This window comes from Mchenga conophoros, linkage group LG7, assembly GCF_057382185.1.
Source record: "Mchenga conophoros isolate Kocher_MC1m ecotype Shallow Benthic linkage group LG7, M_conophoros_male_GT1.1, whole genome shotgun sequence".
In the NCBI taxonomy this organism is placed as follows: Eukaryota; Metazoa; Chordata; class Actinopteri; order Cichliformes; family Cichlidae; genus Mchenga; species Mchenga conophoros.
In genome coordinates this window covers 33,334,870-33,361,940 of record NC_140532.1, presented here as the reverse complement: position 1 = coordinate 33,361,940, position 27,071 = coordinate 33,334,870, and the positions used below count along the sequence as shown (strand labels likewise).

Sequence of the window (27,071 nt, the reverse complement as noted above, 5' to 3'; positions counted from 1 at the left end):
TAGGCCACACCTGTTTACCCAGCTTTCATTATGGCACTGATGCTCCAAAGACCTCAACACAACACTGGTTCGTGCCTTTTAGTTACCACTACATACTAAATGCAAATAAGTGTCTTAACAAACATTGCTCTGAAAAATGAGTAAAAAAGCAGTTGGTGTCCAAAGAACCTTTAAAAGACATTTAAAAGCTTTGAGAATAACTAGTGTCTTTCCTTGGAAGCAAAATATTAAAAATTGGGAATGGCTGAACAGTCGCTCGTCATCACTCTGGTTTTCCAATTGGTTGCTTATCTTCTGGCTACCTTACACAGTACATTGCTTCACGTCCACACAGGTTACTGATGCACGTTTTAGCCTTTTTGGTTTTAAATGTTTTTCTTAAAAGTTATGGGGCTTTTCCATATTGTGTTCCACCCTCTGAGTCTACTAACAAATGCCAATTCATGATATTCAAACCTCTTGTGGTTTGAAGATCTTTCAGTGAATACAATCCTCGTTTAGCTTCGACTCAGACTTCTCCCAAACCACCTTATTGTAACCTTTTAGATCTAATTGGACACACAACTACAGAGCTGTTTCCTGTGTTCCAGATTTTAACGAGTGTCTCCTGAACAACGGTGGCTGCTCGCACATCTGTAAAGACATGGTGATTGGCTACGAGTGTGACTGCACGCCTGGGCTCCAGCTTATAGACCACAAGACCTGCGGAGGTATGCGATCTCTGCATTACACAGCTTGGTGAAAAATGCTAAAAGAAAATTTTAAATCAGTTTTGACAACACTGCAGTATTTAGCGTTGGGAAACTATTACTCAACACAGGATGAATGCATTTTTCTAAAAGGGTTCAAAAGTGTGAGACTGTCTGAATGTACACAAGTATAGGCATCCATCCAAAAACCAAACAACTTTGATACACTGAATTCAATCTAAAACCTTTAAGACTTAAGGAATATTTAATTATGCTTGGCCTCAAATATCTAATCACATGGGTCAGATGGGCTGGTGGTGTTGTGCACTTCTGGCCTCTGAAGGGTTTGACGTGTAATGTGATTGGGCGTGTCGTAATCTGTTTTCCTAAAAGCAGAAATCCTCTTGGTTACGTTTAGGAGGCACTGATCCGTCACAGTTCTGTTATTGAGCCAATCTTGGCCTCAAACCCTGCTTTGGATATTTGGTAAACGTGTATAATCCCATCTGTATGAACCCCACTGGTTCCACAGAAGCGTTAATCTACTCCAGGATGTAGAATGATCACTAAACTCTGGAAAACGTTTGATAAATTTACATCTAATTCTGATGAGAGCAGCTCGTCGAGTGTTTTGGCAAAACATCAGCGGCAATTAAAGCAAGTTTTAATTTGCATTTTGTGTATTCGAGGCTCAAATCACTTTACACTCATGCAGTAGGAATCCCAGGAACATCCTATTTTTGAAAAGCAAGATAAATTTTCATCAATACACACGGACTATACAGCTGTTGAGCCCCCATAGAAAGATTTGATTATTCAAACTGAGGCATTTAGCAGATTTGATAGATGAAACATGCCGCATACAGCTGTTCTTTCTTCACACACGCCTCATGATTCGCCTTTCTGCTACTCTTCTGCAGATATCGATGAGTGCATGAATCCTGGCATTTGCAGTCAGATCTGCATCAACCTGAAGGGAGGGTACAAGTGTGAATGCCACAACGGCTATCAGATGGATCCGACCACCGGCGTCTGCAAGGCTGTTGGTGAGTTAGCAGCTGGGTGATCTTATTAAAATTTCACCTCAACATTTTGATCATATTTGTCTATATTGTTGGCTCTGCCACTGTCTGGGTCCCGATCTCTGGATAATAACGGTGTTTTGCATCCCTCGAGCTAAACAAAAATTTGGTGTCTTGTAAAGTATTGTGGAAATGGGTCTCGTCTCCTGATAAGTAGCAAGAGTCTGAGCTGACCCCTCAGATCCTGCAGGAATAGTCCTGAGCAATGCAAACTTGGGCTCTTTTGAAAGATTATGGTGAAATATCATCTTCATGGCAGAAAAGACATTTCAGGATATATTCATGTACTGGGGGGGCAGCGGAGTCACTTTGATGCTCACATGTGTAACTGTTCATATATGGAGACGTCTGTCCAGTACAGACCCAAAAACTTGGATTTGTCCATCGTGATCCAAAATTGAGCCTCACTTACTCCTACTTTTCACAAACGGCTGCATCCAGTGTGTCTGAGCTGCAGTGGCTTTAGATGACACTGAACCCTTACAGATTGCTGATGTGACTGAACTGGCAGCTTCATGTCTGATCAGGGTTATGACCTTTGGTGTGCGTATGATTTGCTGCCAGACAGAAAAACATCTAGTGATTCACACTCGGTGTCTGAAGACTCTGTGTGGGAGAAAATTGTAGGCGTTGCATTTGGTTTGTCATCGCTTATAACCAGCAGCTTTGAGGCTTTAGTTGACTAACTGCTTCAGATACATCGAGGTAAGAGTGCTGAAAACACACCCACAGATCTATTTCTTCTTTGGGGGGAGTTCACTCGGATTCTCCAGCTCCTTTATTGCCAACAGTAATATAGTTTGCAGCCCAAAAGAACTAAGTGATAGAGTTCAACCACTATACTGTGGGCTCTCACTCCGAAGCGCAGCAAGTTCACGCCATTGACTCAAAATGGTCCATAATTTGCGGATGCAAAGTGATGATAGTGCCTTTGTATGTCAAATCAGTATTAAACTTTTAGGCTTGTTCGCTGCTAAAAAAAAAAAACCAAAACACTTTAATGTCAGGAGGAGGGATGTTGACAGCATATGAAGGTCCACAAGTTGAAATGGTCAGTTTCTCTTTTCTGAAAGGCTTTCAGAGTGGAAAGCAGCGTTTTAACACAGGGCTCTTGTTGGATTGCATTAGTATTAAATGGGTGAAGCTAATTAACTGTAAAAACTGTGGTTTTAATGCAGCTTTCAGCTATGGAAAAAATCCAGCAGAATGACAATTCTGTGGAATAATGGGGAAAATGATGGGTTGGCACTAGAGCTGGGTGGTGAATTGATTTTTAAGGTGTATATTTTCAAAGCAGGCTTAGGATCACAACAATACCACGGCTGAACATTTTCATTTGTAAGTCGTTTTTTCGGGGGGGGGGGGGCAAGAATGAGTTATGTACAACCTGAGATGTACTACTGTGTATTTGACAACACAGGGTCTGGTGTTATCTGGCTGCAGGTGTCATCCATTGTAGGACTTATGTGTTTCTGCAGTTAAAAAAAAAAAAAAAAAGCTTAATTGTTCAGCTTGTTGACAAAGATGACGCCTGTTCCCTTCCACTACTTTACTGATGAATAGAAATCAATGGGTGAAAACAAGCTCTCCTACTTTAAGCACACAATAATCCCAATTCTTAAAATAGTTTTAAGAACTATGACCAATAATTTTGTCCTAAACAATAAATGGAAGGCATAAAATACTTTGGAAAGATTGTCGTCATTCAATAACCCCTTTCCTGTCCTCAGGTAAGGAGCCCTGCCTGATCTTCACCAACCGCCGTGATATCCGTCGTCTGGGCCTGGAGAGGAAGGAGTACACTCAGATTGTGGAGCAGCAGAGAAACGCAGTGGCTCTGGATGCAGACTTTGACCAGCAGACCATTTTCTGGGCTGACCTGGGCCAGAAGGCGATCTACAGGTAGGGTAGTAGGTGATTGGAGGGAATGACGCAGGCAAACGGGCAATAGAGTATTGTTGTAGGACTATGGGAGGCATTGACAGTGCAGCACAATGTAGTTGTAACTTCACAGGGTAAATGGATTTTATTTGTAAGGTAAACTTAAATTTTTTCCTCTGGTCTGTTAAAGGAGTAAGTTTTTCTCGTGGCCGTGTTGCAATTCAGCTGCTTGATATTTTCATCAAAAAAATCTAAATGTGTAGAATGAAAGGTTCTATTTTACTGAGCTGCCTGCAATAGTTTTGAATTTTATGTGATATAGAGGTCTCAGACTGAAAGGATAATATACTGGGAGTCCTAGCAGCATTTGAAAAACTGTATACATGTATAAATTCTCTACGCATCTGTCCGATGCTGAACTCTTCTCCACTCAGCACTCTTCTGGACAAGCGTGTAGACATTGGCACCCATAAGAAAGTCATTGACAACGTGCAGACTCCAGTGGGAATCGCTGTGGACTGGATCTACAAGAACTTGTACTGGTCTGATCTCTCAACCAAAACAATCTCTGTGGCCAGTTTCAATGGTACCAAGCAGAAAGTTCTGTTCAACAGGGGCCTCAAAGAACCGGCCGATATTGCTGTGGATCCGCTGTCTGGGTAAGTGGACGGCTCATTTTGGTGTTGGCTGAAACCCTTCTGATCTCCCGCTTATGGTCTGCTTTTACTTATGATTGTGTCGGTCCTACAGGTTTCTGTACTGGTCTGACTGGGGAGAGCCAGCCAAGATAGAGAAATCTGGTATGAACGGAGTGGACAGACAGGTTTTGGTGGCGACAGACATCCAGTGGCCTAATGGAATCACACTGGGTAGGAACAAACCAACAAGTCACTGCACGTTTTTCTTTAAGTCTGGGGTGTCTACAGGTCATTTTAAAAAAAATCTTAAATTCAGTCTGGATTGGTCTTAAATTTTAGTGATGTCACTGTGAGAATTTCAGCACAAGCACTTAAGCTGCCTGTGATTTTAATACTTTGACTATAAATCGCTTGGTATTTGAATAGTTCACTCTTTAACCTCCCAGGACCTGGCGTCCACATATGTGGACATCACATTTTGGGTTATTTAGACCAAAATACTGAATTTTGCTCTACGTGGGCCTGATATCCATTTACGAGGACATTATACCGCTACTGTTCTATCAAAATTTTAAACAAATGGCCTCATATTTGGCTCTTTTCTTAAAAAAAAAAAGGTTAAAAAAAAATAAATCTGGTAATTCTTTGGTTTTACATTCATCAGGCCCCAATATGACCAAATATCAAAGAAATTAAAAATGCATGCCGTGGAAGAGTTCAGGTCTTAGGAGGTAAATGAGAAAGAAGAAAATGAGTTGCAGAGAATCTTTGAAGAGGACGCTGCTCGACCCTGGCTTGCTGTTGTTTGAGTCTATTGTGTGATCTGTCAGTCTTTGATGTTTGCCCTCTGATGGAACTGTGTGTGGGACTTAACATGCAATTTGAATGAACTTTGGCTTGACTTTGGCCTCCTCTTCAATCAATTTTTGTAAGCTAAATTCTGAGTAACCAATTGTGCAGTCTCTAAGAAGAGTCCTTTTTTTTTTTTTTTTTTTCTTTTTTTTTTTTTTTTAAACCAGGTAACAACATAAGAGGGTGGCTGTAGTTAGGGGATTTTACATGAAATAAGCTGAAGTCCTGATGTATTCAGTTTAACAGAGTTGGTGAATTCATAGTAATACTAATCAATAGGCTAGTCTTGTTTTGTTTTTTGTTTTGTTGCGAAGTGATGGTTATGTTGCTGTAGCAGCTGTAGGTTAGTCAGGCGTTCTGGTGAAATACAGATTCAAATATGTGCCTGTACAAACCAGTCTGAGTCAATGTTCATTTTATACATTGTTTCCAAAAATGTCACAACTCCTAGGTTAATGTGTTTTTAAAAAGTTCTCATTCATCTGATTGTTTTGTTACATTGTTTCTAGTAAAATGGTGTAATATCAGTATATACTTACAATAACTACAAGGTGCTGGAAAGCTTGAAAATACCTTACAGGAAATGCTTAGTGTTTTAAATTGACTTGGACAGTGACCTTTTACAGAAAGAAATGGGTAAACAAACTGCAGTGCGGCTTTCTTTTGTGACGTTTGCACCATTAAGACTAAAAGTCAGTTGATTCATCCTGTTAAAGAATCATCAGTACAACAATTTAATCTTTCATCTCATTCCACTTTTCTGTCTGCTTTCTACTTTCCTTCCCATTGTTCTCCCTTCTTTAGTCTTCCCATTTAATTCCTGCTTTTTTTTTCTTTTTACCCCAGATCTGATCAAAGGCAGGTTGTACTGGGTCGACTCAAAGCTGCACATGCTCTGTAGCGTCGACCTAAACGGGGACAACAGGAATAAAGTGCTCCAGTCTTCAGAGTACCTCGCTCACCCCTTTGCTCTCACCGTTTTTGAGGTACTGCATTTGTCTTTTCTCTAAGCCAGTCTGGGTCAGTTTATGTTGACAGCCGGAAGATGAACTGTCTGACCTGTATGTTGGGCATTAGAGCGCTTTACATCACATGTCTGAGGATAATGAACAAAACGTTTTAAAAATGTAGTTCTGATCCAGGAAATTGGTTTCATGACACAATCAGTTATTGCACATTGCATTTAAGAAATCTGTCTGGGAAAATTTGCCACAGACCTCATCGCCTGTGTACATGAGTTTATTTGCATGTTTTTAAATGTGTCTTTGGTGCCAGTTGCCTTGTCCTTGATGACGTTTCATCTACCAAAACAAACTGGTCCTAGTTTTAAGTAAAATTACAAAAATCAAACACAGGAAAGGAAAAGCTGCTCCCAGCTTCAAACCATGTACAAGTATGATAAAGACTTTTGTTGCACAAAATCCTTTAATCAACCCAGTCGCCCTCAATGTGTATTGTACATGATCTGCCAATGACCCACACAGCAACTATATGCAGACTAATGGAAAATGAACCAAAAAATTTTTTTAAATCTGTTTTTTGCATATTTTATAGAACTGCAATGTGCAGGTACAGTGTTGACATGTTTTAGTATCCACCAAAACACTTGATGTTGTTTGTGTTTAACAACATGCAAACAACTAGAAGATATTACCTTTCAAATCGAGTGTTCTGTGTACATTTTTACCTTCCAGTTCTTGAATAAAGACTTTCCCATGTGTTTGTGTGTGGGGTTTTCAGGTATTCTGTATAAAAGTATAGATGTGATGGCACATTTATTCACACGATGGCATGAGGTCTAAAACCATCATCAGATTTCTCCTAACAGCACAGTTTATAAAAATCCATCCATTTAATATCATCAGGAACATTTATGTTGAAGCAAAATTTTGCTTTATTTTGTCCATAAAGCTTTTCAGGGGTTAAATCGCGTTCAGTCATTATAAAAAGTCCTCGTCCTTATTTTATATTTTAATATATTAACACATGAACAGGCTTAACGTAAGCATCAAAAGCCATGTGGCAGCTTCATCAGAATATTTAGATGCAACTTTGCGTGCAGTGCAGGAACACCACACATGATCTGAGCAGATGTGACTTGTATTACTGTGGATTCATAAATTTCTTACAATTGTTGAAGGGCTACTCAGTTTACAGATTATTGTAGAATTAACTCTTATTTTATATTGGTATAAAACAATATCACAACAAATGACATGTAATTGTTTCTAAGATGTATAAATGTTGGTATGTTATGGCACTGAAATTGTTTCTGATAATTTAATGAGTCATATTAAACGTGGTGTTGGAGGACTTTACTCAAGTTATGATTTACTTCTTAAGAAGTCATGTATTGCTTCCTGAAGGGAATACATTTCTTGTGCTACTTAGTGCTTTAGTGCTAACTCTGTTACAAAATTTCAGAATAAAGCCAAAGTTTTCATCAGTGTAAAAATCTGCCCAAATCTTAATGGGAGCAAGTTTTCTTGTAATGACACAAAGCTGACACTTTATTGGCACTTAAGCACTTGTGTGATGACAGTGATTTATGGAAGTTTTGTATTGCTGTGATTGAGAGGACTTCAGTGTTAAAGTTTTTGTTTATTCTTCTGCCCTTTGTCCAGGATCGAGTCTTCTGGACTGATGGGGAAAAGGAAGCAATCTACGGTGCAAACAAGTTCACAGGCTCTGACGTGGTTACGCTGGCCAGCAACCTGAACGACCCCCAGGACATCATAGTGTACCATGAGCTCATTCAGCTGTCAGGTAAGAAAGGAGGGAGCTGAAACTAGCAGAGGAGGAACTGACGGATATTAATACTTAAGCTTGGAAATCTTTACTCCTGCAGGCTCAGTGACATCACAGGAACCCCAGTATCAGAGCTGATGTCACTTCTGAGTTAATGAAAGCTAATGAGGGGAAAGTAATCAGAAATTACTGTAATTACACATGATCAAGGTACAAGGAGTGCCAGTGATTATAATTTTAAGCTGTGATCATGTCGCCATTATTGACGCGAGTTTTAATAGCTAATGATGCAACCAAGTTGAGAATCATGTAAAGGGTGTAACAGAGGAGGCTAGTACGTCGAGCCCCAATCTTTAATTTATCCTCACATGTTTGTGAAGCCTTACAGTCACATGTTGTGCTCTGATTGGATTATAAAGGGAAACATAAGCCAGTCGATCCTCTTAAAGTTCTCATAAGAAAGGTAAAGATCCATGACCATTGAGCTCTGTCAATGGGCTATACCTGTATCAATGAGATCACCAGTGGGTCCAACACAGTACTTGTATAGAAACTCAGCAGTATTTGTTTCCATGATGTACAGTATACTTATGTATGCAATACATACCACCACTTTAATTTTGTACACTTAGAAGCTGTAGTTTCTTGATATTTTGTGGTTAATCTGTAATATTTAAACACTTAGTCTATCAAAATGTGTCCCCTTGGTTTATAATGATCATGTGTGCGAAGATCCATAGGATGAAAATGTCGACGATCACACTATGGATGAGACTTAAGCCCTAATTTTGTTCCGTCAACCTGTGGATATACTTCATAGTAGAAGAGGCCGTTAAAGCTCCTTTCACTGTGGATTTAATGTACCCATGTGACACTTGTTAACTGAAATGGTTTGATTAGCTTTTATTTGCTAACCTTTGTGTGCAGGTACTAACTGGTGCTCAGAGAAAGGTGAAAATGGAGGCTGCAGCTACATGTGCCTGCCTGCACCACAGATCAACAAACACTCCCCCAAATATACCTGCGTGTGTCCTGAGGGCCAGGAGCTGACTGCTGACGGCTTGCGCTGCAGACCTGGTGAGTCACGGCACCCTCGCGGGCTTGAGTTGTTTTGGCACTTCATCTGTGTTTACACCTGGCTGAACCCCGGAGCAAATCTCACCAAAGCTGCAAACTTGAATGCTACAACATAAATTTTGACATGTTTATATAATTGAAACAAATACTAATGATTTGTGAGCATTTGAAGTACGAGCAGTATTCAGATACATCTGAAATGTGCCAGCAGCAGTTGTTTATAAAGTCTGATGGTACAAGTCATGATCTGGGTACAAGCTTATACTGTAAAATGGTCCAGCGCTTGTAAAGATGCCATACAGTTTTTTTTGTTTTGGTGACATGAATTTCATCCAGCATTTGCACACATACTGTAATTATTATCTATCCCATGCAAAGGCGATGTTCTGTTCTCTGCATTTGTTTTCTCGTGTTAGCAACTGTCATTAATTTGTATACACAACAGAACTTAGTTGCAGCCACCATTTATAAACAGGGAGTCAAGACTCTGGAGACGGTACCACAGGCCTGGCAAAAACCAGACAGGGTGGATCTTTGCTAGTGAAAACAATGCTGCTGTTGCACAAACATTAGCTACACACTTGGTGAGCTAATGACATTGACTTGTCATTAATGTTAAACACAACACTGCATGCTTATGAGTGATGGCTTGAGATGGTGCATGCAGTATTTGGGCAGTGTCCAGCCTCTAGATTGGATTTTTTTTCTTTTTTTTTTTTTTTAAAGTATTTTCCTACTTTTAGTCTGGTCAGATGGTCTTGTTCAATAAAAGCTGTATGGCCAACCACATGACACTGTGTGGATTAGTGGAACAGCAGAGCTGTCTGTGGTTCTCACATTACTGCTTCTTCACAAGCATACTTTTTTTATTTTATTTTTTTCCCCCACTTGCAGCATGAATTAAAAAGTAATGTAGGGTTGTCAAGAACATAAGAGCTACAAGTTCAGGAAGTAGCCAAGCAAGCATTCACTTATGTTAAAGCATCTTAAAAATAAATGGTAACCACTCCCAGTGCTTTGGTTCTGTGGGCTGCCGGGCTTGAAATATGCTGACGGAAACCCTGGACTGCATGATCTTAAAAAATGCAAATGCGGTGTTAATCTAAACACAATGAAATATTTTATTAGTTGTAACATGGAAAGAACATGGAGGGAAAGTAAATCTTCAGATTTACATGAAGAGAAACCAAATTATTCAGCAGCAGGAACATCCCATCAGAGGTAGAGTGGTTTCTTGATGAATTGTGAGAAAATTGTGCACACTCCTGTCAGTTCTCATTTCAGTCACTATTGTGAATCTCCAGCAAAGTGGCTTTAAAAGCTCTGCTGTTTTTGTAGTTTGGACATTTGAAGCCCTAAAACACAATACAGTTAGTAAGACATTAATACTGCATGAAAGTATTAGGAAAAATGGAAAGCAGGGAGGTGCCAAACCTCAGCGGTTCTGAGAATGTGTACACCACCTCATTGTGTTCACACATCCACCTGGTTTTTGTTTTTGTTTTTTTTGTTTTTTGTTAAGCCAATTGCTTCCCTTCCTTTCTGCTTCATACCCCCTGCTGCTCATTTCAAATGTGACTCTATTAAAGAAAAGGTAAAAAGGATCTTAGGTTTCACAGGTTAGCCACCAAAACACAAACAGCTGGAAGATGGAATAAATTCAGTCTAATTCTACGGTTTTCCAAGCATGTTTCCATGGTGTGTGCTCCCACTGTGTCTTGGTTTCTATCTGTATCCATGCCAGCCAAAACCCCAGCTGTCTGTTTGTATTAGTAGTCTGACAGCTGAACAGTAGCTGAGTCACTCGGTGTTGTGATCCAGTTTTTCAGCACCTTTTTGGCAAGTCTCAACATCGTCCTCCTTCACATCTCAGCTGCAGCTTCGTCTCCTCCTGCGTTGGGAAATGTTTCATCCTGACAGCTGAAGTGTCGGATCCTGACGTTGATCCCTCTTCCACTCAATTGTTGCGTTTTGCTGCTGAAAGTAACCCCCAGCTCTTGTTTTTGTTTGGTTTTTTCCCCCCTGGGGGTTAAGTCCCACCCTGTGCAGTCTTCATTTCTTTGCACTGAGTGGAGCGTGACTGTTAGTGCTGTAGCTGAATGGACACAACACCAACCATGAGATTGTTAAAGGTTTTCATTTCATTTTTAAATCATGAGAGCAAGTCTGTGGCTGACCTCGGCTGCTGTGGAAAGATCTGCCACAAGATTTTGGAAGCTGATTGCAGGGATTTGGTCTGGTTCTGAGAAAGTGCTTCAGTTTATCCCTCCAGATCTCTGACCTCAACCCTTTGGGACAATGATTTAATTGATACTATTGCCGTCATCAGTCCTTGTTCTTTATTGACCAAGTTATTGAATCCTGATTTATTTCTGTTTTCATAAAAAAGGCATGAACAGGTCTTTACAAATGCAGTGCAGCTGTCTTGTCTCAGATTCTGAATGCAGAATCTGAAAATGGAATTTGTATGAAGTCCTTGCATGTGATTGAGTTGTCACACCAACCTGCCAGCCTTGATGGATGAATGAAGCTTTTCTTAATTCAACATCCTGAGTTAAGGCTCCGTGCATACCAGTCATACCACAGCCCACATCACTCTGGGCCTGGCTCGTAACACCGGCAGCATTATGTAACACTGGGTCAAAAAGGCCAAACAAACTCTTACCATAGTGTAATTATAATTCAAGACATTTATCACTGCTGAGCCTAATGGGTCCAAATTCTGAAAATGGCCCCAGGCTGAAATCTTGTTTCTGATGAAGAATAAAACTAAAACCTTAATTTCATGAGAGATGAAGTTGGCTACTGATTTCAATCTACAATCCCCAAGCAGGGATGGATATTATTAAATAACTTAGAAAATGCAACTACATACCAAAACGAAAGCTGGAACCAAAGAAACATAAATTATGAAGAAGCCCTAAAAACAAGTACACAAACTGTACTGTGTGTAACACCCTCCTTTCAGTATTAACCAGACTGTCATAGTTGAACTATGCTTACAGATTGATGGGATGACTGGTTTAAAAAAAAAAAAAGTGCTGGACTGGCTTAATCTTGACATGAATAATGGAAAAGGCTGATTGTGCCCGTTTCATGAAAGACTTGCACAGTATTGTGAAATGAACGTCCTTAGGAAATAAACTTGTACTCTGAACTTTTGAAGCTTGATTATGAAGGATTTCACTGGTTCCATGATTCCTCTTCAGTGACTGGAGGCCTTTTATTCACATTAACTCAAAGAAACAGTCTTTTGATTGTTTTGGCACCGGGACCAAATATTCTCCAGTTCAGTTGTTTAACTGCTGGTTCCCCTTTTGTAGACAACTAGTTAAACCACATAAGACACATCCTTTGTGTGAGAACTTCTGTAGACTTCAGTAAATATTGACCGTAACTATTGTTGAACTGGAGTTTAGTTTGACATTATTGAGAAGATGAGGGGGTTGGTTTCGGAGCAGAAGCATTACATGTGGCCGTGCAATAAACATCTCCTACTTTTTCATTTTTATTGGTCCGTTGAATTGCATACTTGTGCAACACAACAGCTTTACTTACTAGTAATTAAAGCATTGAACATTTTCCCTGAAAGCAATCTTTTCGTCTAATTACTTCACCAGTGTTGGGTAAGTTACTTTAAAAAAGTAATTAATTACTAATTAGTCAATATTGTATTTAAAATGCGTATCTAATTACTGTCAGAAAAGTAACTTAATTACTAAATAAGTAATTTAACTAAATACTACTAAAAATCCCTGTAAACCTTGAGTGGACAAACAATAGAAATTAAACTCTTTAAATAATAAATACATTTTTTAAAGACGGAGACTCTACAGTACGCAGCGGTAGCATCTCTTCCACAACGTAGCCAGCAATCATTTTTTTAAGCTCACCTTCAGACTTTCTGTGCTGCTGAAGGAAAATCTAGTTTTGCCTGCTTAGCACGAGTTGCCGTGGTGTTATCCATGGATGATTAACAAGGATCAAGTGTTCGTCTATGCTCTCGTGTCAGGCGCTTCAGTAGATTACTCGTGCTATTAACAACGGCCGACAGTTGTTGGTTTTTTGGGGGGGGGTTTGTCTCCCCAGGACATAGCTTACATATTACTGTAATGTTCTTGTCTGCTTGTTTCAGAAAAGTGAAGAGTGTGTCAATTTCATAAAACCGCCACTCGCTTCAGCCGAGTCCGACATCTTCCGCTTTAGAATACGACTATGCAGCAAACTGGAGAAATGACGTGCAGCTGCACTACAGCGATGTTAAAGCGGCAGAGTTTACTTCTACGTTTAGAAGACAAATTATTGAAATTAAATAATGATATTCAGCGAGTTTAATTATTTTACAATGTAACACAAGTACATTGTAAGTAACTGTAATTAAAATGCCTAAAAATGAACAGTAATTACTACTTTTTCAGTGGAAAAGTAATTTAATTACAGTAACGCATTACACCAACACTGCACTTCACTGAAGTGTGCTTTGTGCTCTGGATGAGACTGTTTGCTGATTTTTGGCTGCAGAGAAAGCTTACACTGTGGCATACTGATAAAATGAAGGCAAACACTCCTGTTCCTTTTACTGAGGCTCATGCTTTAAGATGCACGGCATGGTGCTGAGATGGATCTAACAAGCCTGTATATGGAACCTACATGTAATATATTTGCAGGCAGCTACCATTTAACGATTATATGGGACCCTAATCCCTTCACAGCATTCTTCAGTAACTCTGACTTTAGTTATGGACCTGCATGTATTCCATATTCTGAGATATTATAGGGAAAGCGGGTTCAGGAACGGGTCCTTGGAGAACTCTGCACTCCCACTGTTTGATACTTTTTCAGATGTTTCCAGTAGCACTACTGTAGTTTAACCTTGTCTCTGTACTTTGACAGCTGAGATGGCTTTAATGTGATTGCAGATTTTGCAAAAGATAAGTTTCAAGTGAAGTTTTCAGTGTTTGTCTAGAGCAAGACTACATCTGCTTTAGGGCTGCCACGATTAGCTGACTAGTCATGATGACGTCGACTATTTAAAATCGTCGTTTGTGGCAGCCCTAATCTGCTTGCATCGGCACTCAAATTTCCGGCAACTTCGTAAGATTTATTTTAACTTCGAAAGCAAGGAGTTTGGACACCAGAAATGGCCAAGTACCAGTGTGTTTGTTACTGTTAGATCTGAGAATTGTAAGAATTGTAGTAGTGCACTAAAAAAAAAAAAATCAAACTGCAGCCCTTCTCTCCTTCTGCCTCTTTTATTTGCCAGGGAAAGGTTGCCTAGAAACACTGTCCTCTTCCCTTAGTAGTTTCTGTCTTGAGCAGTCCAGCTCCTTTTTTGCTGCCACAGATTATCCTTTTATAGTGAAGCACTGTAAGATAGGAACCTGACAGCTGAATTCAGCACACACTCTCTCCTAATTGGACTAGAGCTGTAGACCAAGACACTGGTGTACACAAAGTACTGGAACATCTCCGTGACGACTCTCTGCACTCCTGTCCTCCAGTGTGAAAGTCTCTAGTTAGCCTGTTCGGCTTTCTTTAAGAGTCTTCTCCACTTCCCTCCTCATTTTTGAGTTCTGGGAGTTTTGACAGGTTTTACAGCTTTTCTTAGTGTACAATATCTGGTGGTTTTTAAAGTTTCATTTTCCTCAGATCTATTTTTTACTCCCCCCTTTTTTTTCTTCTTTTTTTTTTTTTTTTTTTAAATATATAGGTGAAGTTTTATCAGAGTCCCTTGGCCTCGTGCACAGCAGGTCAGCTCTGTAATGGTCTAAATGTTAAAGGCGGGAGCTCGTGAAAGGGAAACTCGCTGGTTCAGTCAAATACAACTGTTCAACAGTTTCCAGCTGATTTTAAATATGCTTGAGTGGGCACTCAAACAAATTTAAAATTCCTCACTGACCTCAGCATAATCCTTGCAGCACGTTCCAGACTTTTCAAACTTGATCCATTCAGCTGCCTCTCCAGAGAGCCTCAGGCCTCCTCCAGCTGTACAGTCTTGGACTGCAGCTGGTGATTTAAAGATGTGCTGCAAGCTGGAGGGGCACTATAACCTGAGCTTGCAGCAGATGGAGAATTGGCTCATGTGTCACTGTGCTGAGCAGAGCAAGGACTAAATTTGTCAAATGCAGTCAAAGATGATGCCTAGAGACCTCAGCAGCAGATTCTATTGTTTTGTTGCAAAATATTTGCCGAAGAGTGTCCAAAACTTTAACTGAAGGAATGTCTTTCTGTAGGTGTGCATGCCTGCATCTACAACCAGAAGATCAGAGTAGGCCCATAGTTCTCAGTGTGGTCCACAGTGGTGGCCCTTTAGAACACTTTATGAAGCTCCCAGTGCAAAAAGCATCCACAATAGGTCCTTTCTCTTCAGATTCTCTGTTCAGTTTCTCTTTAACTTATAAGATGAATTCTAGATGGTCAGCTAGAATGAAAAGAGAAAAGTGCAGGTAAATGTTTAAGCGTTTTAACTTGAATTCAACTTGGAGCATTTTGTTTCACTCATTTGATTTTAAAAATTGAAGTGTGGGGCATGAGCTCTAATTCAGCTTTTGGTGGGTCATTCAGAAAAAGCTTGAACCACAGCTGTAATAGTGTCAGGGTGGTAGAACATAGTTATCACTGCTGTAGTTAAAGTTTTAGTCTAGCCTCCGACATTGCTGAGCATGCAGATTGATGCTGCTGGGGTTGCAGAGGGGCATGTAACAGTGTTTTCTGCATGATGGTGGTGGGTAATACTGTGGTTATGAAGATTCCCAGTTGGCCTTTGGGTCATTAAAGCTTTGATGCCATGAACTGTGCACCAATAAATTCCTGGTGCTCTGCAGCAGACTTTACAGCCTGGGTTCTTTGCAGATATACAAGGCCTTCGTGTAGTGAGCATCCCTGCAGCCTGAGTCACCATCTCATAGACTGTTAGGGAACCTCGAGCTGTCTCCAGACTCTAATAACTGGAAGTACCACCCTGACTGGCGGGATGTGAAAGTGCATACTTGTCTTTATCTCCTTGGCATCTGTGTTTGCAGTTATGAGATTGATTCTGTACAGACCTGTTTGTATATAGTTTTTTTTTTTTTGTTGCTGTCTTTATATGAAACTGTATTTTCACGCCTGTCTGTCCTGTTAATAAATAGTGAGAATAGTGTGGGAGGAGTTAAAATGGGATGCCTGTCACTTGCTAAAAGCGCCTCCACCTTCCTCGTAGTCAAAGGCTTCGTTGTCACAGGCCTCGTTGCTCTTTACTAAACCAGCAGATAACACATTTATCCCATTTTACAGCCGTCGCAGCTGGACCGAATGGGGAACTGTAGAGTATTGTGCAGCTGCAGTTTGGACCGGCCCTAATCTTGTTAGTGTGGCACAGAGGGAGAGAGAGTAATGAGCATTGCTCTTCACTTCAGGGTTTGGACCTCAAACTACTACAGAGGGATTCGTATAACAGTCTTTAGAGGCAACTGGGGAGTGTTTTTCCTTCAGACTGCACCATCTCAGGCTGAAATGCAGTGCGTTTCATGGATTTTGCAACTCTGCTGAGACTTGTTCCACTGTTTATCATTTGGTATCATTCATCACAGGTCCCATCTTTCTATAAAGCTGCCAATATTATATCCAAAATTTCTGAATTATCTGAATGAAACATTGTCTAATTAAATATGCTTTTTTTTTCTTGCCGTTCATACACAAACCTATAAAAATGACAGGCTGTTTATATTAAGCAAAATGCATACTGAGACCACTGTTTTACAGACTCTCCTAAATGTCCTTGCCTTTTATCAGATAAGTTTTCATTGCATTTGGAATTTATTGATTATTGGATTAAAGTCAAATGTGAAAGTCAAAGGAGTGTGGCAAACACGTGCTTTACCCTTCTGCAGATTCAAAGGCTGAAAGCTTGCTCCTGGCTTTTCCTGTTTGCCCAAAAAGTAAAGTTGAACCAATGCCTCAAAGATGAGCCTTAGTTTGCAGGTGCTTGCTTTGTCTTTTTTTGTGTGTGTGAGTTTGGGGACATACTGACATGTTGGAGTGTAAAACCTTTCTAGGGTCTGGAGATGTAGTTTTGGAAAGGAGATATTTGGTGTTGGAAGGAAAGAGGTGAGCTTACCAGACACATGTAGCACATTGCTTATCTCTACTTAAGGCTATGCTCGGGGTTATGTTAGCTGATGCTTGTATAACATACCTGAGACTTTGATCAACCCGTCAATGGTCAGGGTTACGTATGTAGCAGGTTTTTCATGATGGCAATCTGAGCTTTTTTCTAAAATGACTGCATTTTGAGCCTAATGATGTAAAACCAGAGCTGTGTACATTTTGCTTCCCAATTATACATTTGCTTTTGTTTCCCATTGACTGCTTATAGCCATCCAGCTAGCCCCACCTTCTTCATGACATATGACAAGTGTCATAGAAAAAGTGGTCTGTTATGGAAAAGGGAAGTTTTGACCTGACAGTCGCATCATAACGGCCAAAAATATTGTGCCGTCTGAGTAAAGATAATTGCAACCAAAAGAATTAATGGCCCTCACACAAAGTTACTGCAGTTCAATTCCAATTTTAATCTTTGCAAGTTTTATGAGTGATTTGATCTGGAAATGTTTTTCTTTTGTAGATAAAAGTTTTGGAAACTGCTTTAGTTTGGTCTTGACTGTGTTAATATTGCTTTTTCAGTCTGACTTGTTCATTTCAAGCCCTGAGACATCCTAACACTGCTGCCTCTGCTAATCAAGATCATATTGATCCAGCTATAAAGGTTTTATTGTTGCTGTAGCTGTCCTTCCTGGTTGTACAGATGCTGGTAGAGACGTCCTGATTGATGTATTTTTTTTTTTTTTTTTTTTTTTTTTTTTTTTTTAGTGCGCTGCAGCTTTCAATCTGTGAAATTGCCTTTGAGTCGTCCTCTCACTTGTCCAGCATTCGTCATATCAAAGCAGGAGAACCACAAGGGTAATGTTAAAGATGTGACATTGCTGCTGTTGTGATGGTTCTCTACTTGGCTTGGCTTTCCTCTCACTGAACAAAAATGGATCAGTGCTTCAGAGCATTTATTTACTAGCTTAGTCTCCTGAGATCTGGTCTATATTCAAAGAAGGCCTACTTGCATGTGTGCTGCTTGGGGTTTTTTTTTTTTTTTTTTTTTTTTTTTTAAAATATAAATAGGACACCCTCTGTTAAGTTTTGTGTGTGTGTGTGAAGCATGATTCTTGGCTCTCTCTGTACAGACCCTACTTTCAAAGGTCCTTCAAAGGATACTGGGAAAGGTCTAATACAGCCACCCTCAGGTAAAACTGTTGGCTGCGCTGCGTTTGTCTCTGGCTCGCTTTAAAGAATGTTGGGCTTGGTTCAAAAATGATTACAAAAAACAGGCTTTTCTCCTCCCTCACCATGGATCAAGGAGGCATTTTCATTTGAATTGTTAACTGGGGAACATCTGACTTAAATGTTTTTGGGTACAGCCCATCCTTCCCCCAACCTACTCATTTAATCAGCTTTTTGTTTGATTAAAGCCAAAATTAAAGGTTTCTTGTGTCCATGGTGCTGTGGAGATTTTTAACCGCTTGGAGCTTGCTTTTATTTTTTCACGTCTGTTATGCTAGCTTGTGCTTTGGTGTTTATCTGTGCTGAAGATGCACAGAAGGTGTTTGGGTTTTGTTTTTTGTTTTGTTTTTTTTTTAATATAACACAGTGGGCTGATTTCAGGTAGTCAAGTAGCCTGCTGGTGTCAATATTAACCCTTTCAGGCATAGTGGTCACTACAGTGGACAGCTATTCAAAGGCTGTTTTCTTGTATTGGTATCAGTGCTGATGATATGCCTGCACATAAACCACTACATTGGACCCTAATGTCTCACTCCATACGCTGCCACCCACTGGTTGTTTAATTTGACTATAGATGTGTGACGTGTGTCATTGTAATTATCTAACCCTGTCATGCATGAATTATGACATCAATCAGGATTTTTTTTCTCAAGTATTTTCATCTTTTCATGCGGGTACAGGCAAAGAGGATGGCCATTAATGTTCCATGAATCTGTAAGTTCTCAAATGTGATTAATTGGCCTTTGATTACTGTAACGCACTTGGTTGATAAGCTTGCAGGAATTAGACTTGCAGACACAGAACTGCAGTGTAACGGGCAGTTGTTGCATCAGTGTCTCTGTACAGCAGTATTTGTGCTCAGTGATTCCTCTAGTGTTCCCCTTATTGCTGCCCACAGAAAATGATGGGAACTCATCTTGGCTTTGTCCAAAATATAAATTATGGAACCCAAATCTAGGGACAGTCTGCTCTGTGTATACACATATTTAACAAAATATGAAAATGCCTGGGCCACAAAATATTTGCTCACCCTCTCAACATCCAGCAGGTCAATAAGCTCCTTAACAGAACTACCTGTAGCCAAAACGACACAGTAACTCTAGACGAGTCACTCTTGACCTGATGAAATCTTAGTCTGAGAATATCTGCGCATGAACATTAATGAGCTGATATAAGTCTCTAAATATATTTGAGTACTATACATTTTGCACAGAAAAAACGAATATTTCATCCAAAGGGACAAAGAATCTATTTATTTAAAAAAAAAAAACTAGGATTATGTCTCCTGTGCTGTTAAATTTGATTTTCAGGTCATGTTATCTAGATTTCATTTATTTCACTCAGGTTAAAATTTTATTCAACCTGAGGAGCTGAGAATTTTGTTAAATCTCAGCTGCATAAATGTGCTTCTAATCTCAGGTTCATTGTTTTGTGCAGATAAATGTAATGTAGGACTGTGTGTGAGGAAGTCCTCTCAGGTCTCTTGTTGCATGTTTAACGTTTGTTGGAAACAAAGCGGGCATCATGTTGGATGTGTCAAACATATCAGACTCACAAGGTCTAAAATGTGATTACTGCATAAACAACTTCAGGAACTTTGTTCTAATCCTCTGTAAAATGCTAAAAATGCATACAGCAACCCTAATCAGAAACACAAGGTCTGCTGATGAGATCCTCCCCGTTTCTAAAGTGGAGTTTGTTCTCATGAATCTCATTTGACCACGGAGGGTCAAATGAGATTTTTTTTTTATGCTGTACTTAGAGGGAAAAGCTGTTGTTTGCCTCTGTTTCAGCTGATTAAACCACAGTTCATTACACTATTAAGAGCACAGCACATGAGCAACACCTAGTGGCAGGAACAAGGAAGCTTCATCACTAGAATCACTTTCCCATTTAAAGTTTGGCATAATCTGGTAATTAAGACGTGACTGTTATATTACTGCAACACAAAGGGATTGTAGCACAAATCCTTCAGGCATCATCAAGAAATGAAGTCGTGCAAGAGAAGCAAGAATCAGCAATTCTCAGACTGTAACCCCCTCCTTCCCCAACGCTGCTTTTCAAACTGTGATCTCAGCTTTCTTGGGAGAGCATAACATTTGTGCTTACACCAAGAGTTAAAGAAGTCTTGCAGTCCTGAACATCTTAATGTCCTATTTTTAGATGAGGTGTTGCAGGATGTCAAAAATCAAAGAAAGAAAAATAGACTATCAACAAACGACAGAACAATGAATTAATCCTCCTATGAAATCATGCCCAAGTATCCAAAGCCTGCTATATCCTCTTCCTGTCACTGAGCTCCATTGTTGCTGCAAAACACTGTTGCATTGTTCTGATATCCTTCATTACCATAAAGACACAGGCTGTAGTTTAGTTTGACACAGCTCCAAACACTTTCTTCTGCTGATGGAAATGCTTTCTTTAAACTGTAATAAGCTGTTAAAGAGCTTCCACTTTACTCCTGACGGGTTTTTTGACACGTTATAGAAACTAAAAACCATGTATGCTGGTGAATTTTAGAACTTGACAGTTTTGTTTGAATTTAAGCCATCATTCTATTTATAAAAAACTGTCCCACATGGAACAAGAGAAGTCTGAGCTTATAACTTTGTCCACAAAAGCTAAACAAAATGCCCTAAAGTCTCTTTATCCAAGTGAACCTGGATCTCAGACTGAAATCTTCTCGAACACAAAGACTGTTTGACTGTCTGTGTGTTTCGCTTTGATTTGGTAGACAAGACATTTATTGCAGCATAATGATTCTAGCTGATATTTGGTAAACAAAGTGAAGCTAAGGATGTTCTAGCTTTAATAAATCAAACCAAAGATTTGGACAGATTGAACTTTGATTACCTCTATTGATTTTGTCACATATGCGGTCAGCACTCCAAAATGATGGTTTACGCTATTTGAAGGGTGAGGTATGAATTCATTGAAAGGATGAGGCCAGAAGTTTAATATTTTACTCTGAACCAAAATGTTGACATGTTGCAAGAATTTAATAGTTTCACAAAGGGGGCCAGCTGGTAGTACGAGCAAATCCAACTTTCTCTTCTGAGGTCTGTTACTGCGTTCAGCCAAGCTTCTTTTCCGCCCTCACTTGACACTGATACAAGAACACACTGGGTAAAGTAGACTGGGGAAATGAAAGACTCATCAGATGCTGTTTTCTTTAAAAGATTAAAAACCAGTTGCCAAAATGATTTTGGATTTTCACTTTATTCTGCTTCTTGATTGGAAACCTAACTGGTAGTCAAAGTCTAAGGAAATGTTTTTAAACTTGTTGGCTGTTGGCATGTGCCTTGTTTTGTCTTTCAGAAGCCAATGTGAGCACATCAATTCAAGTGAATTCGACAGCCAGAGGTTCTGCTGCTGCCTGGGCCATACTACCAGTCTGTGAGTAGATGCTGCCCACACACTTGCGCAAACTAATTAAAATCCTCATTTCAGATCCTTGGCACTTTTTGGGGGGGAGTTGATTTGACTCCTGACTGTTCGTCTCTCCTCTCAGTGCTACTGGCGATGGCGGCAGCAGGCGGCTACCTGATGTGGAGGAACTGGCAGCTGAAGAACCAGAAGAGCATGAACTTTGACAACCCAGTCTACCTGAAGACCACAGAAGAAGACCTCAACATTGACATCACGAGGCACGGCGCCAATGTAGGACACACGTACCCCGCGGTGAGTGAAGAATCCACGAACAACGTTAACTCAGGGTAGTGATTAACAGTTCGTTCCAGATGAAAATTTAGACTGGGAATTTGGAAATTTCAGCTCGAGACATTTTGTTGGTGAAACTTTGTAAAGGTCTGAGCTGCAGGAACAGTTTAAATGACGGAGCTTTGATTCACATGTTGGTGTGCAAGGCATCAAAATAATAAACTATTCTAAGCAAATAAAAACAACCCAGGAGTAACTCGGTGCACCTGTCACCTTAGGTTGTGAGCAATCACTTACAAAATGTTAGCTCAATTTACTCATAAACTATTGGAGCTGTAAATAAACCATGGCCTCAAATCACCAGAGTAACTAAAACACGCAGCTGCTTATTTATGCAAACAATACCATCACTGTACATGCATTCAGTCAGTAGGTAACCAGGCGTGGGCAGTGGTAGAGGACTGGTAAAGAGTCCTTGTAAGTTGTCCTTAACAATGCCTGTCTGTTTTTTACCCCCTCATACACCTCGCCAGCGTTTTGTGTAATCCTCCCAACAAATGAACTGAACCAGTCACGTAACCTCCTCAGCAAAGGTGAAAATAACCACGAGCTGCAGTTTCTGAGCAGCTTAAATGATTCCAGCCAGGCTTCGGAAGATGGAGCCTGCATGTTAATGACCTCCACTCTCACCATGACCTTGTGGCCCGTAGTAATCCTTAATGTTCATTGTTGGCCGTCTGCAAAGCATGTATACAGATTAAACGGATTAACCTAAGCCCGGCCGGGGCCACAAGATGGACACGAGCCTCTGCTGTCGCCCTCACAGCTGCAGCAGACGTTTCAAAAGGCAACATGAGTTCAATACCTGCAGCACACGCCTTCCCTTTAAACCAGCACACTGTCTTACTTCATGAATGCAGCAGACGGTGCAGCTTGGAATGAACGAGCCTTTAAAGTGCTGTTGTTGTGAGCATTTCTAAACCGGTCTTCCTCTCTCCTCCCCCTCCCTTCATCTTCCTCCAGATTTCGATAGTGAGCACAGAGGATGATTTATCCTGATCGTGTTGGGTCTTTTTTATTTTTTCACGGTCACACCGCGCCGCCTCGTTCCAGTGCCGACGCTTGACCGTAGCAGCAGCAGCAGACCTTACAGTACGACCACATGCCTTCTGAAGTACATTAGACCACTGTGTGTGGTGAAGAGGAAATGTTATTTATTATGTAAATATTGCAATGAATTCTGTCCCGACTGGTTTCATTCCACATCCAAAGTTGTAAGGATTTCTTTTTTTTTTTTTTCCGTTATTTTTGGGCCACAGACATTTTCCAGTCATTTCTTTGTCCCGCCCTCTTTAAGAAGCTTGCTGGCATCGTGTCGCAACAGTTGAAAGGGATGAATTGTCAGTTTGATCTCCTCATCTAGGCTCCCAGAATCTGACACGGTGAATGTTTGAAGACTGCACAAAACACGAGGGGTCAAGGGTCCTTTAGAAGTAAGGCTTTAATGAGGAGAGGATGCGGTCCAGATTTTGTTGCTTCCTCAGATGTGAATATTTATGTACGATCATGTTTGGGCAGTAATATCTCAAAACTAAGTTTTCTTTCATTAATTTGAGTGTTTTCTTGCCATCACCACCTCTTAGAATGCATTCTTACAAGATTATTATTATTATTATTATTATTATGCTTGTGAAATAACCATGGTTACAGCTTTTGTAAACACTGTACATATTTGCCCATCCTTTGGACATGATCGTCAATCAGGACTCTTCAATGCACTTTGATCAAATGCTCCTTGTGTAAATAAGATTGTATACATTTGACTTGATCAGTTTTTTGCTATGGTTGGGCGTCATACCAGCGGCTCAGATGTATTTAAGAAGGAAAAAACAAAACACAATGAATTTGGTAAAACTATTTTGTATGTTTGTGCTGTTGCTGTGAACTTTTTCTAGCCTTGTACAAAGAAGGGGGGACACCAATAAAATGGGAAGACTCTGTATCTGTGAAGAAACTGATCTGCAAATCACTTCGGAATTAAAATTTAATCCACAACTTTGCTCAGAAAATCTTGTTCTTTGTTTTTTGTCATGCATAAATGTTTTGTGATACATGGCCTCTATGACCTCACCCACTGATTTGTGGACTGTTTTAAAGCCTGTTCCTGAGCTGTACAAATTTTTTCTTTTGTCAAATCTTGGTTATCAAGAAAACTATAGGTGGTAGGTTGCAGGCAAAATACCAGAATTTCACTCAGCAGAGCTGATTATTCTACAAAGCAAGTACAACATTACGTTTGCTGATTTGACAAATGCTAAAATCCCACTTGTACATGACTAATATAACAACAGTAGTTGTAACTTTGTCTGTTAACCAATGACTGTAGAAAACAGTCATTGGTTAACCATTACAGCCATACTATATCTGCATGATGCTGGGCAATGTTGTGCACCAGCAGGAACCTGGAGCTTAGGACCCACTGCATCAGCATTGGGTCTGATGATGGGGTCAAAGGATTTCATCCCAATACTTGATTGCAGTTGTGGTGTTGTAAAGATCTGTACGTCCCTGCATGGGTATTCCAGACAATCACAGACCTACCAAAACAGGTGGTGCAAAGCAATGTTTCCATGGTCTCTCCAGACGTCATTCACATGAGAGCTGGTTTGCCACGAGTGTGCCAATTCTGTTATGCTATGGCAAATCCCAGGCACTGAACAGTAGGCCCATTAGAGGATTTTGGGCCCTCAGGCGACCCTCATGAAGTCAGTTTGTTTGTTCAGACATTCTCTGCAGTGCCCAGCTGAAGGTCATTTTGCTGTGCTCATCCTGTTCCTCCATGCACAAAGGAGCAGAAACATTGCTTCTGCCCAGCTCTCTTGGAATTTTCTCCGTGTCCTTAAATCTGTAAGGGGTGGGAGAGCAAACCTGACAATGGCACATACTGATGTGCCATCCTGGAGGATTGGACTGCTTGCACAACCTCTTTAGGGTCCATGTAAAGCCTCATGCTTCCAGTAGTGACACTGACCTGAGCAAATGCAAAACTCCCTCGAGGGGGGGGGGGGAAACAACAACACAAACCTACACACACAGAAGATGAGGGAGAAATATGTGATTGGCCTCCACCTGTAAAGCTATTCCTGTTTTGGGGGTTGTCTCATCGTTGCCCTTGTAGTGCTCCTTCATTAAAACAAAACCAGCTGATTAACCAACTCTGACTAAACTGGCCAGATGGATATGCCAGAGATTTAGTGCATTTTGGGTTGGGTTTTTTTTGGGGGGGGGGGGTTGTTTAAAGTTGCAGTGTATTTACTGAAAGCATAACTCCAAAAATATGTAGTTCTCATGCTCAAAGCAAATTATAAAGGTAAATTTGGGTGCAAGAGAACTAAAAATGTTAATGCATGTGCGTGCGCACCTCCCCATAGACCGAGTGGAACAAGTAACAGCACAACTTTCATCTAAGTCTAAGGACTTCCCCTGCACAAGCAGGACTCTGTATGTAATGACTTAAACTCTCCTCCTCTGCTTCCAGCACAGTTTAATCTACCCTCAGTCAGATCAGGGGCAAACATGAGGATGCGTGTATGTAAAGGGAAGTGGGTCGAGAAACTGAGTTTGCCTCCATCTTTTTATTATCCCTGTTTAACTGCAGGAAGGATTAATCTCCACCTAACTACTTGAGTTATAATTGCAGCAACTGCATCAAACGCACACACTTGGATTAAGGCACAGATTTAAAATGCGAAAGTCTGTTGCATCTGAAGGAAGGCTACATCAGATATTTGAAAATCGAGGTTTGCTGTGATGCATTTAAGGAGCGCTCTGAACAACGGGAAATACTTTCCCAAGATCGTATCAACTGAAATATCCAAACTTTGTGTCTTAAAACCAAAAATGTCTTTTATTTGACTGCTGGGAACAGTAGATGCCTTGCTTTCCTTTTTTTATTTTTTTTATTTTTTATTTTTTATTTTTTTAGAAAAACTAATATTTACTACATAAAATCCATCTGTTCATCCACAGTTGGCTCAAGGTGACAGCAGGTTAACCCTGCTGTTATGTTGCGGAACAGGAGAGATGTCACATGTCATCTGCATCACTACAGAAAACAACAAAAAAATCAAACTTATAAAAGAAAATCAAAGTCATCAATGCCAGTGTTTCTGACACTTTTGGATGAGTAAATTTGCCCTGGGTCAAATTAACCCAGGAGCATAATTGGTGTTCCTGGAAACCAACATAACAGGAGGGTTAATTTAGTTTTTCCATACTGTGGAGGATCCTTGAGTGTCTTCTGGATCTCTTGCAAGCTGGAAACCCTCAAATGATCAGATGCCCGATTCATGTCAGTTAATTCAAAGGAGCGACTCAACCGGCTCGGTTCCCCTCCAAGCCTCAAAATACATTTTTCAGTGAAGTGAGGCTTCAAACCATGTACTGCATAAAAGATGGACAAAGATGCTGCAACATTATGTCAAATCATTGATATTGACAATTTTTGGTGAGCCAGAAATTACCATATTTGGACAAGGCGATGTGCCGAGTTACTAGCTCACAAGTTTCTTTCATAAACTACGCTATTCAAAAAAAAAAAAAAAAAACCTTAAAGGAACATTTTAAGAAAGACTGTAAGAACACAAAAAATCTGATCTGAGTGGGGGGGGAAAAAATCCCAGGTAGGGACCAGGGATGAACGGAGGTGCAGCCTAGCAGCATTGGTACTCTGTTTGTCCCACCACGTGCTTGTATGTGTGTCTGTCAATGTTGGAGAAATCTCCTAATGACACAGTGAATGAAGTCTAAGGGGATCATCTCCCAGATTTAGACTGAAACATAATGTCCCTGAGATGTTCTATTGGATTTAACACAGGGGAGTTTGGGGCCAGTCAGTGGTTTTCCTACATCGTCCCACTAGTGGCAGATCTAACAGTTCTGGTCTTCTATGGCAAATCTAAGTCGGACTCCACGGTGTAGTGAGCACAGAGCTTACTAAAGGATGTTGGGCCCTCAGATCAACCTCTGGAAGCTGTCTTCTGATTGCTTGGTCAGATGTTCACACCAGTGGCCTGCTGGAGGTCATTATGCAACTGTGCTCCTTGCACAAAGGAGCAGATACTGGTCCTGCT

The 27,071-nt window shown here is 40.3% G+C and overlaps 1 protein-coding gene across 1 annotated transcript in view; it reads left to right on the top strand.

Moving 5' to 3' along the window:
* vldlr (very low density lipoprotein receptor) overlaps nt 1-24,008 on the top strand; it is a 64,823-nt gene extending 40,815 nt beyond the window's left edge. The window contains exons 9-19 of the mRNA XM_085278964.1: nt 591-710; nt 1,610-1,735; nt 3,502-3,673; nt 4,087-4,311; nt 4,403-4,521; nt 5,989-6,128; nt 7,767-7,908; nt 8,818-8,967; nt 21,598-21,675; nt 21,791-21,960; nt 22,963-24,008. Coding sequence (XP_085135090.1) covers nt 591-710; nt 1,610-1,735; nt 3,502-3,673; nt 4,087-4,311; nt 4,403-4,521; nt 5,989-6,128; nt 7,767-7,908; nt 8,818-8,967; nt 21,598-21,675; nt 21,791-21,960; nt 22,963-22,998 — 1,478 coding nt within the window. The 3' untranslated portion in view covers nt 22,999-24,008. The remainder of the gene's footprint in view (nt 1-590; nt 711-1,609; nt 1,736-3,501; nt 3,674-4,086; nt 4,312-4,402; nt 4,522-5,988; nt 6,129-7,766; nt 7,909-8,817; nt 8,968-21,597; nt 21,676-21,790; nt 21,961-22,962) is intronic.
* The last annotated feature ends 3,063 nt before the right edge of the window (nt 24,009-27,071 follow it).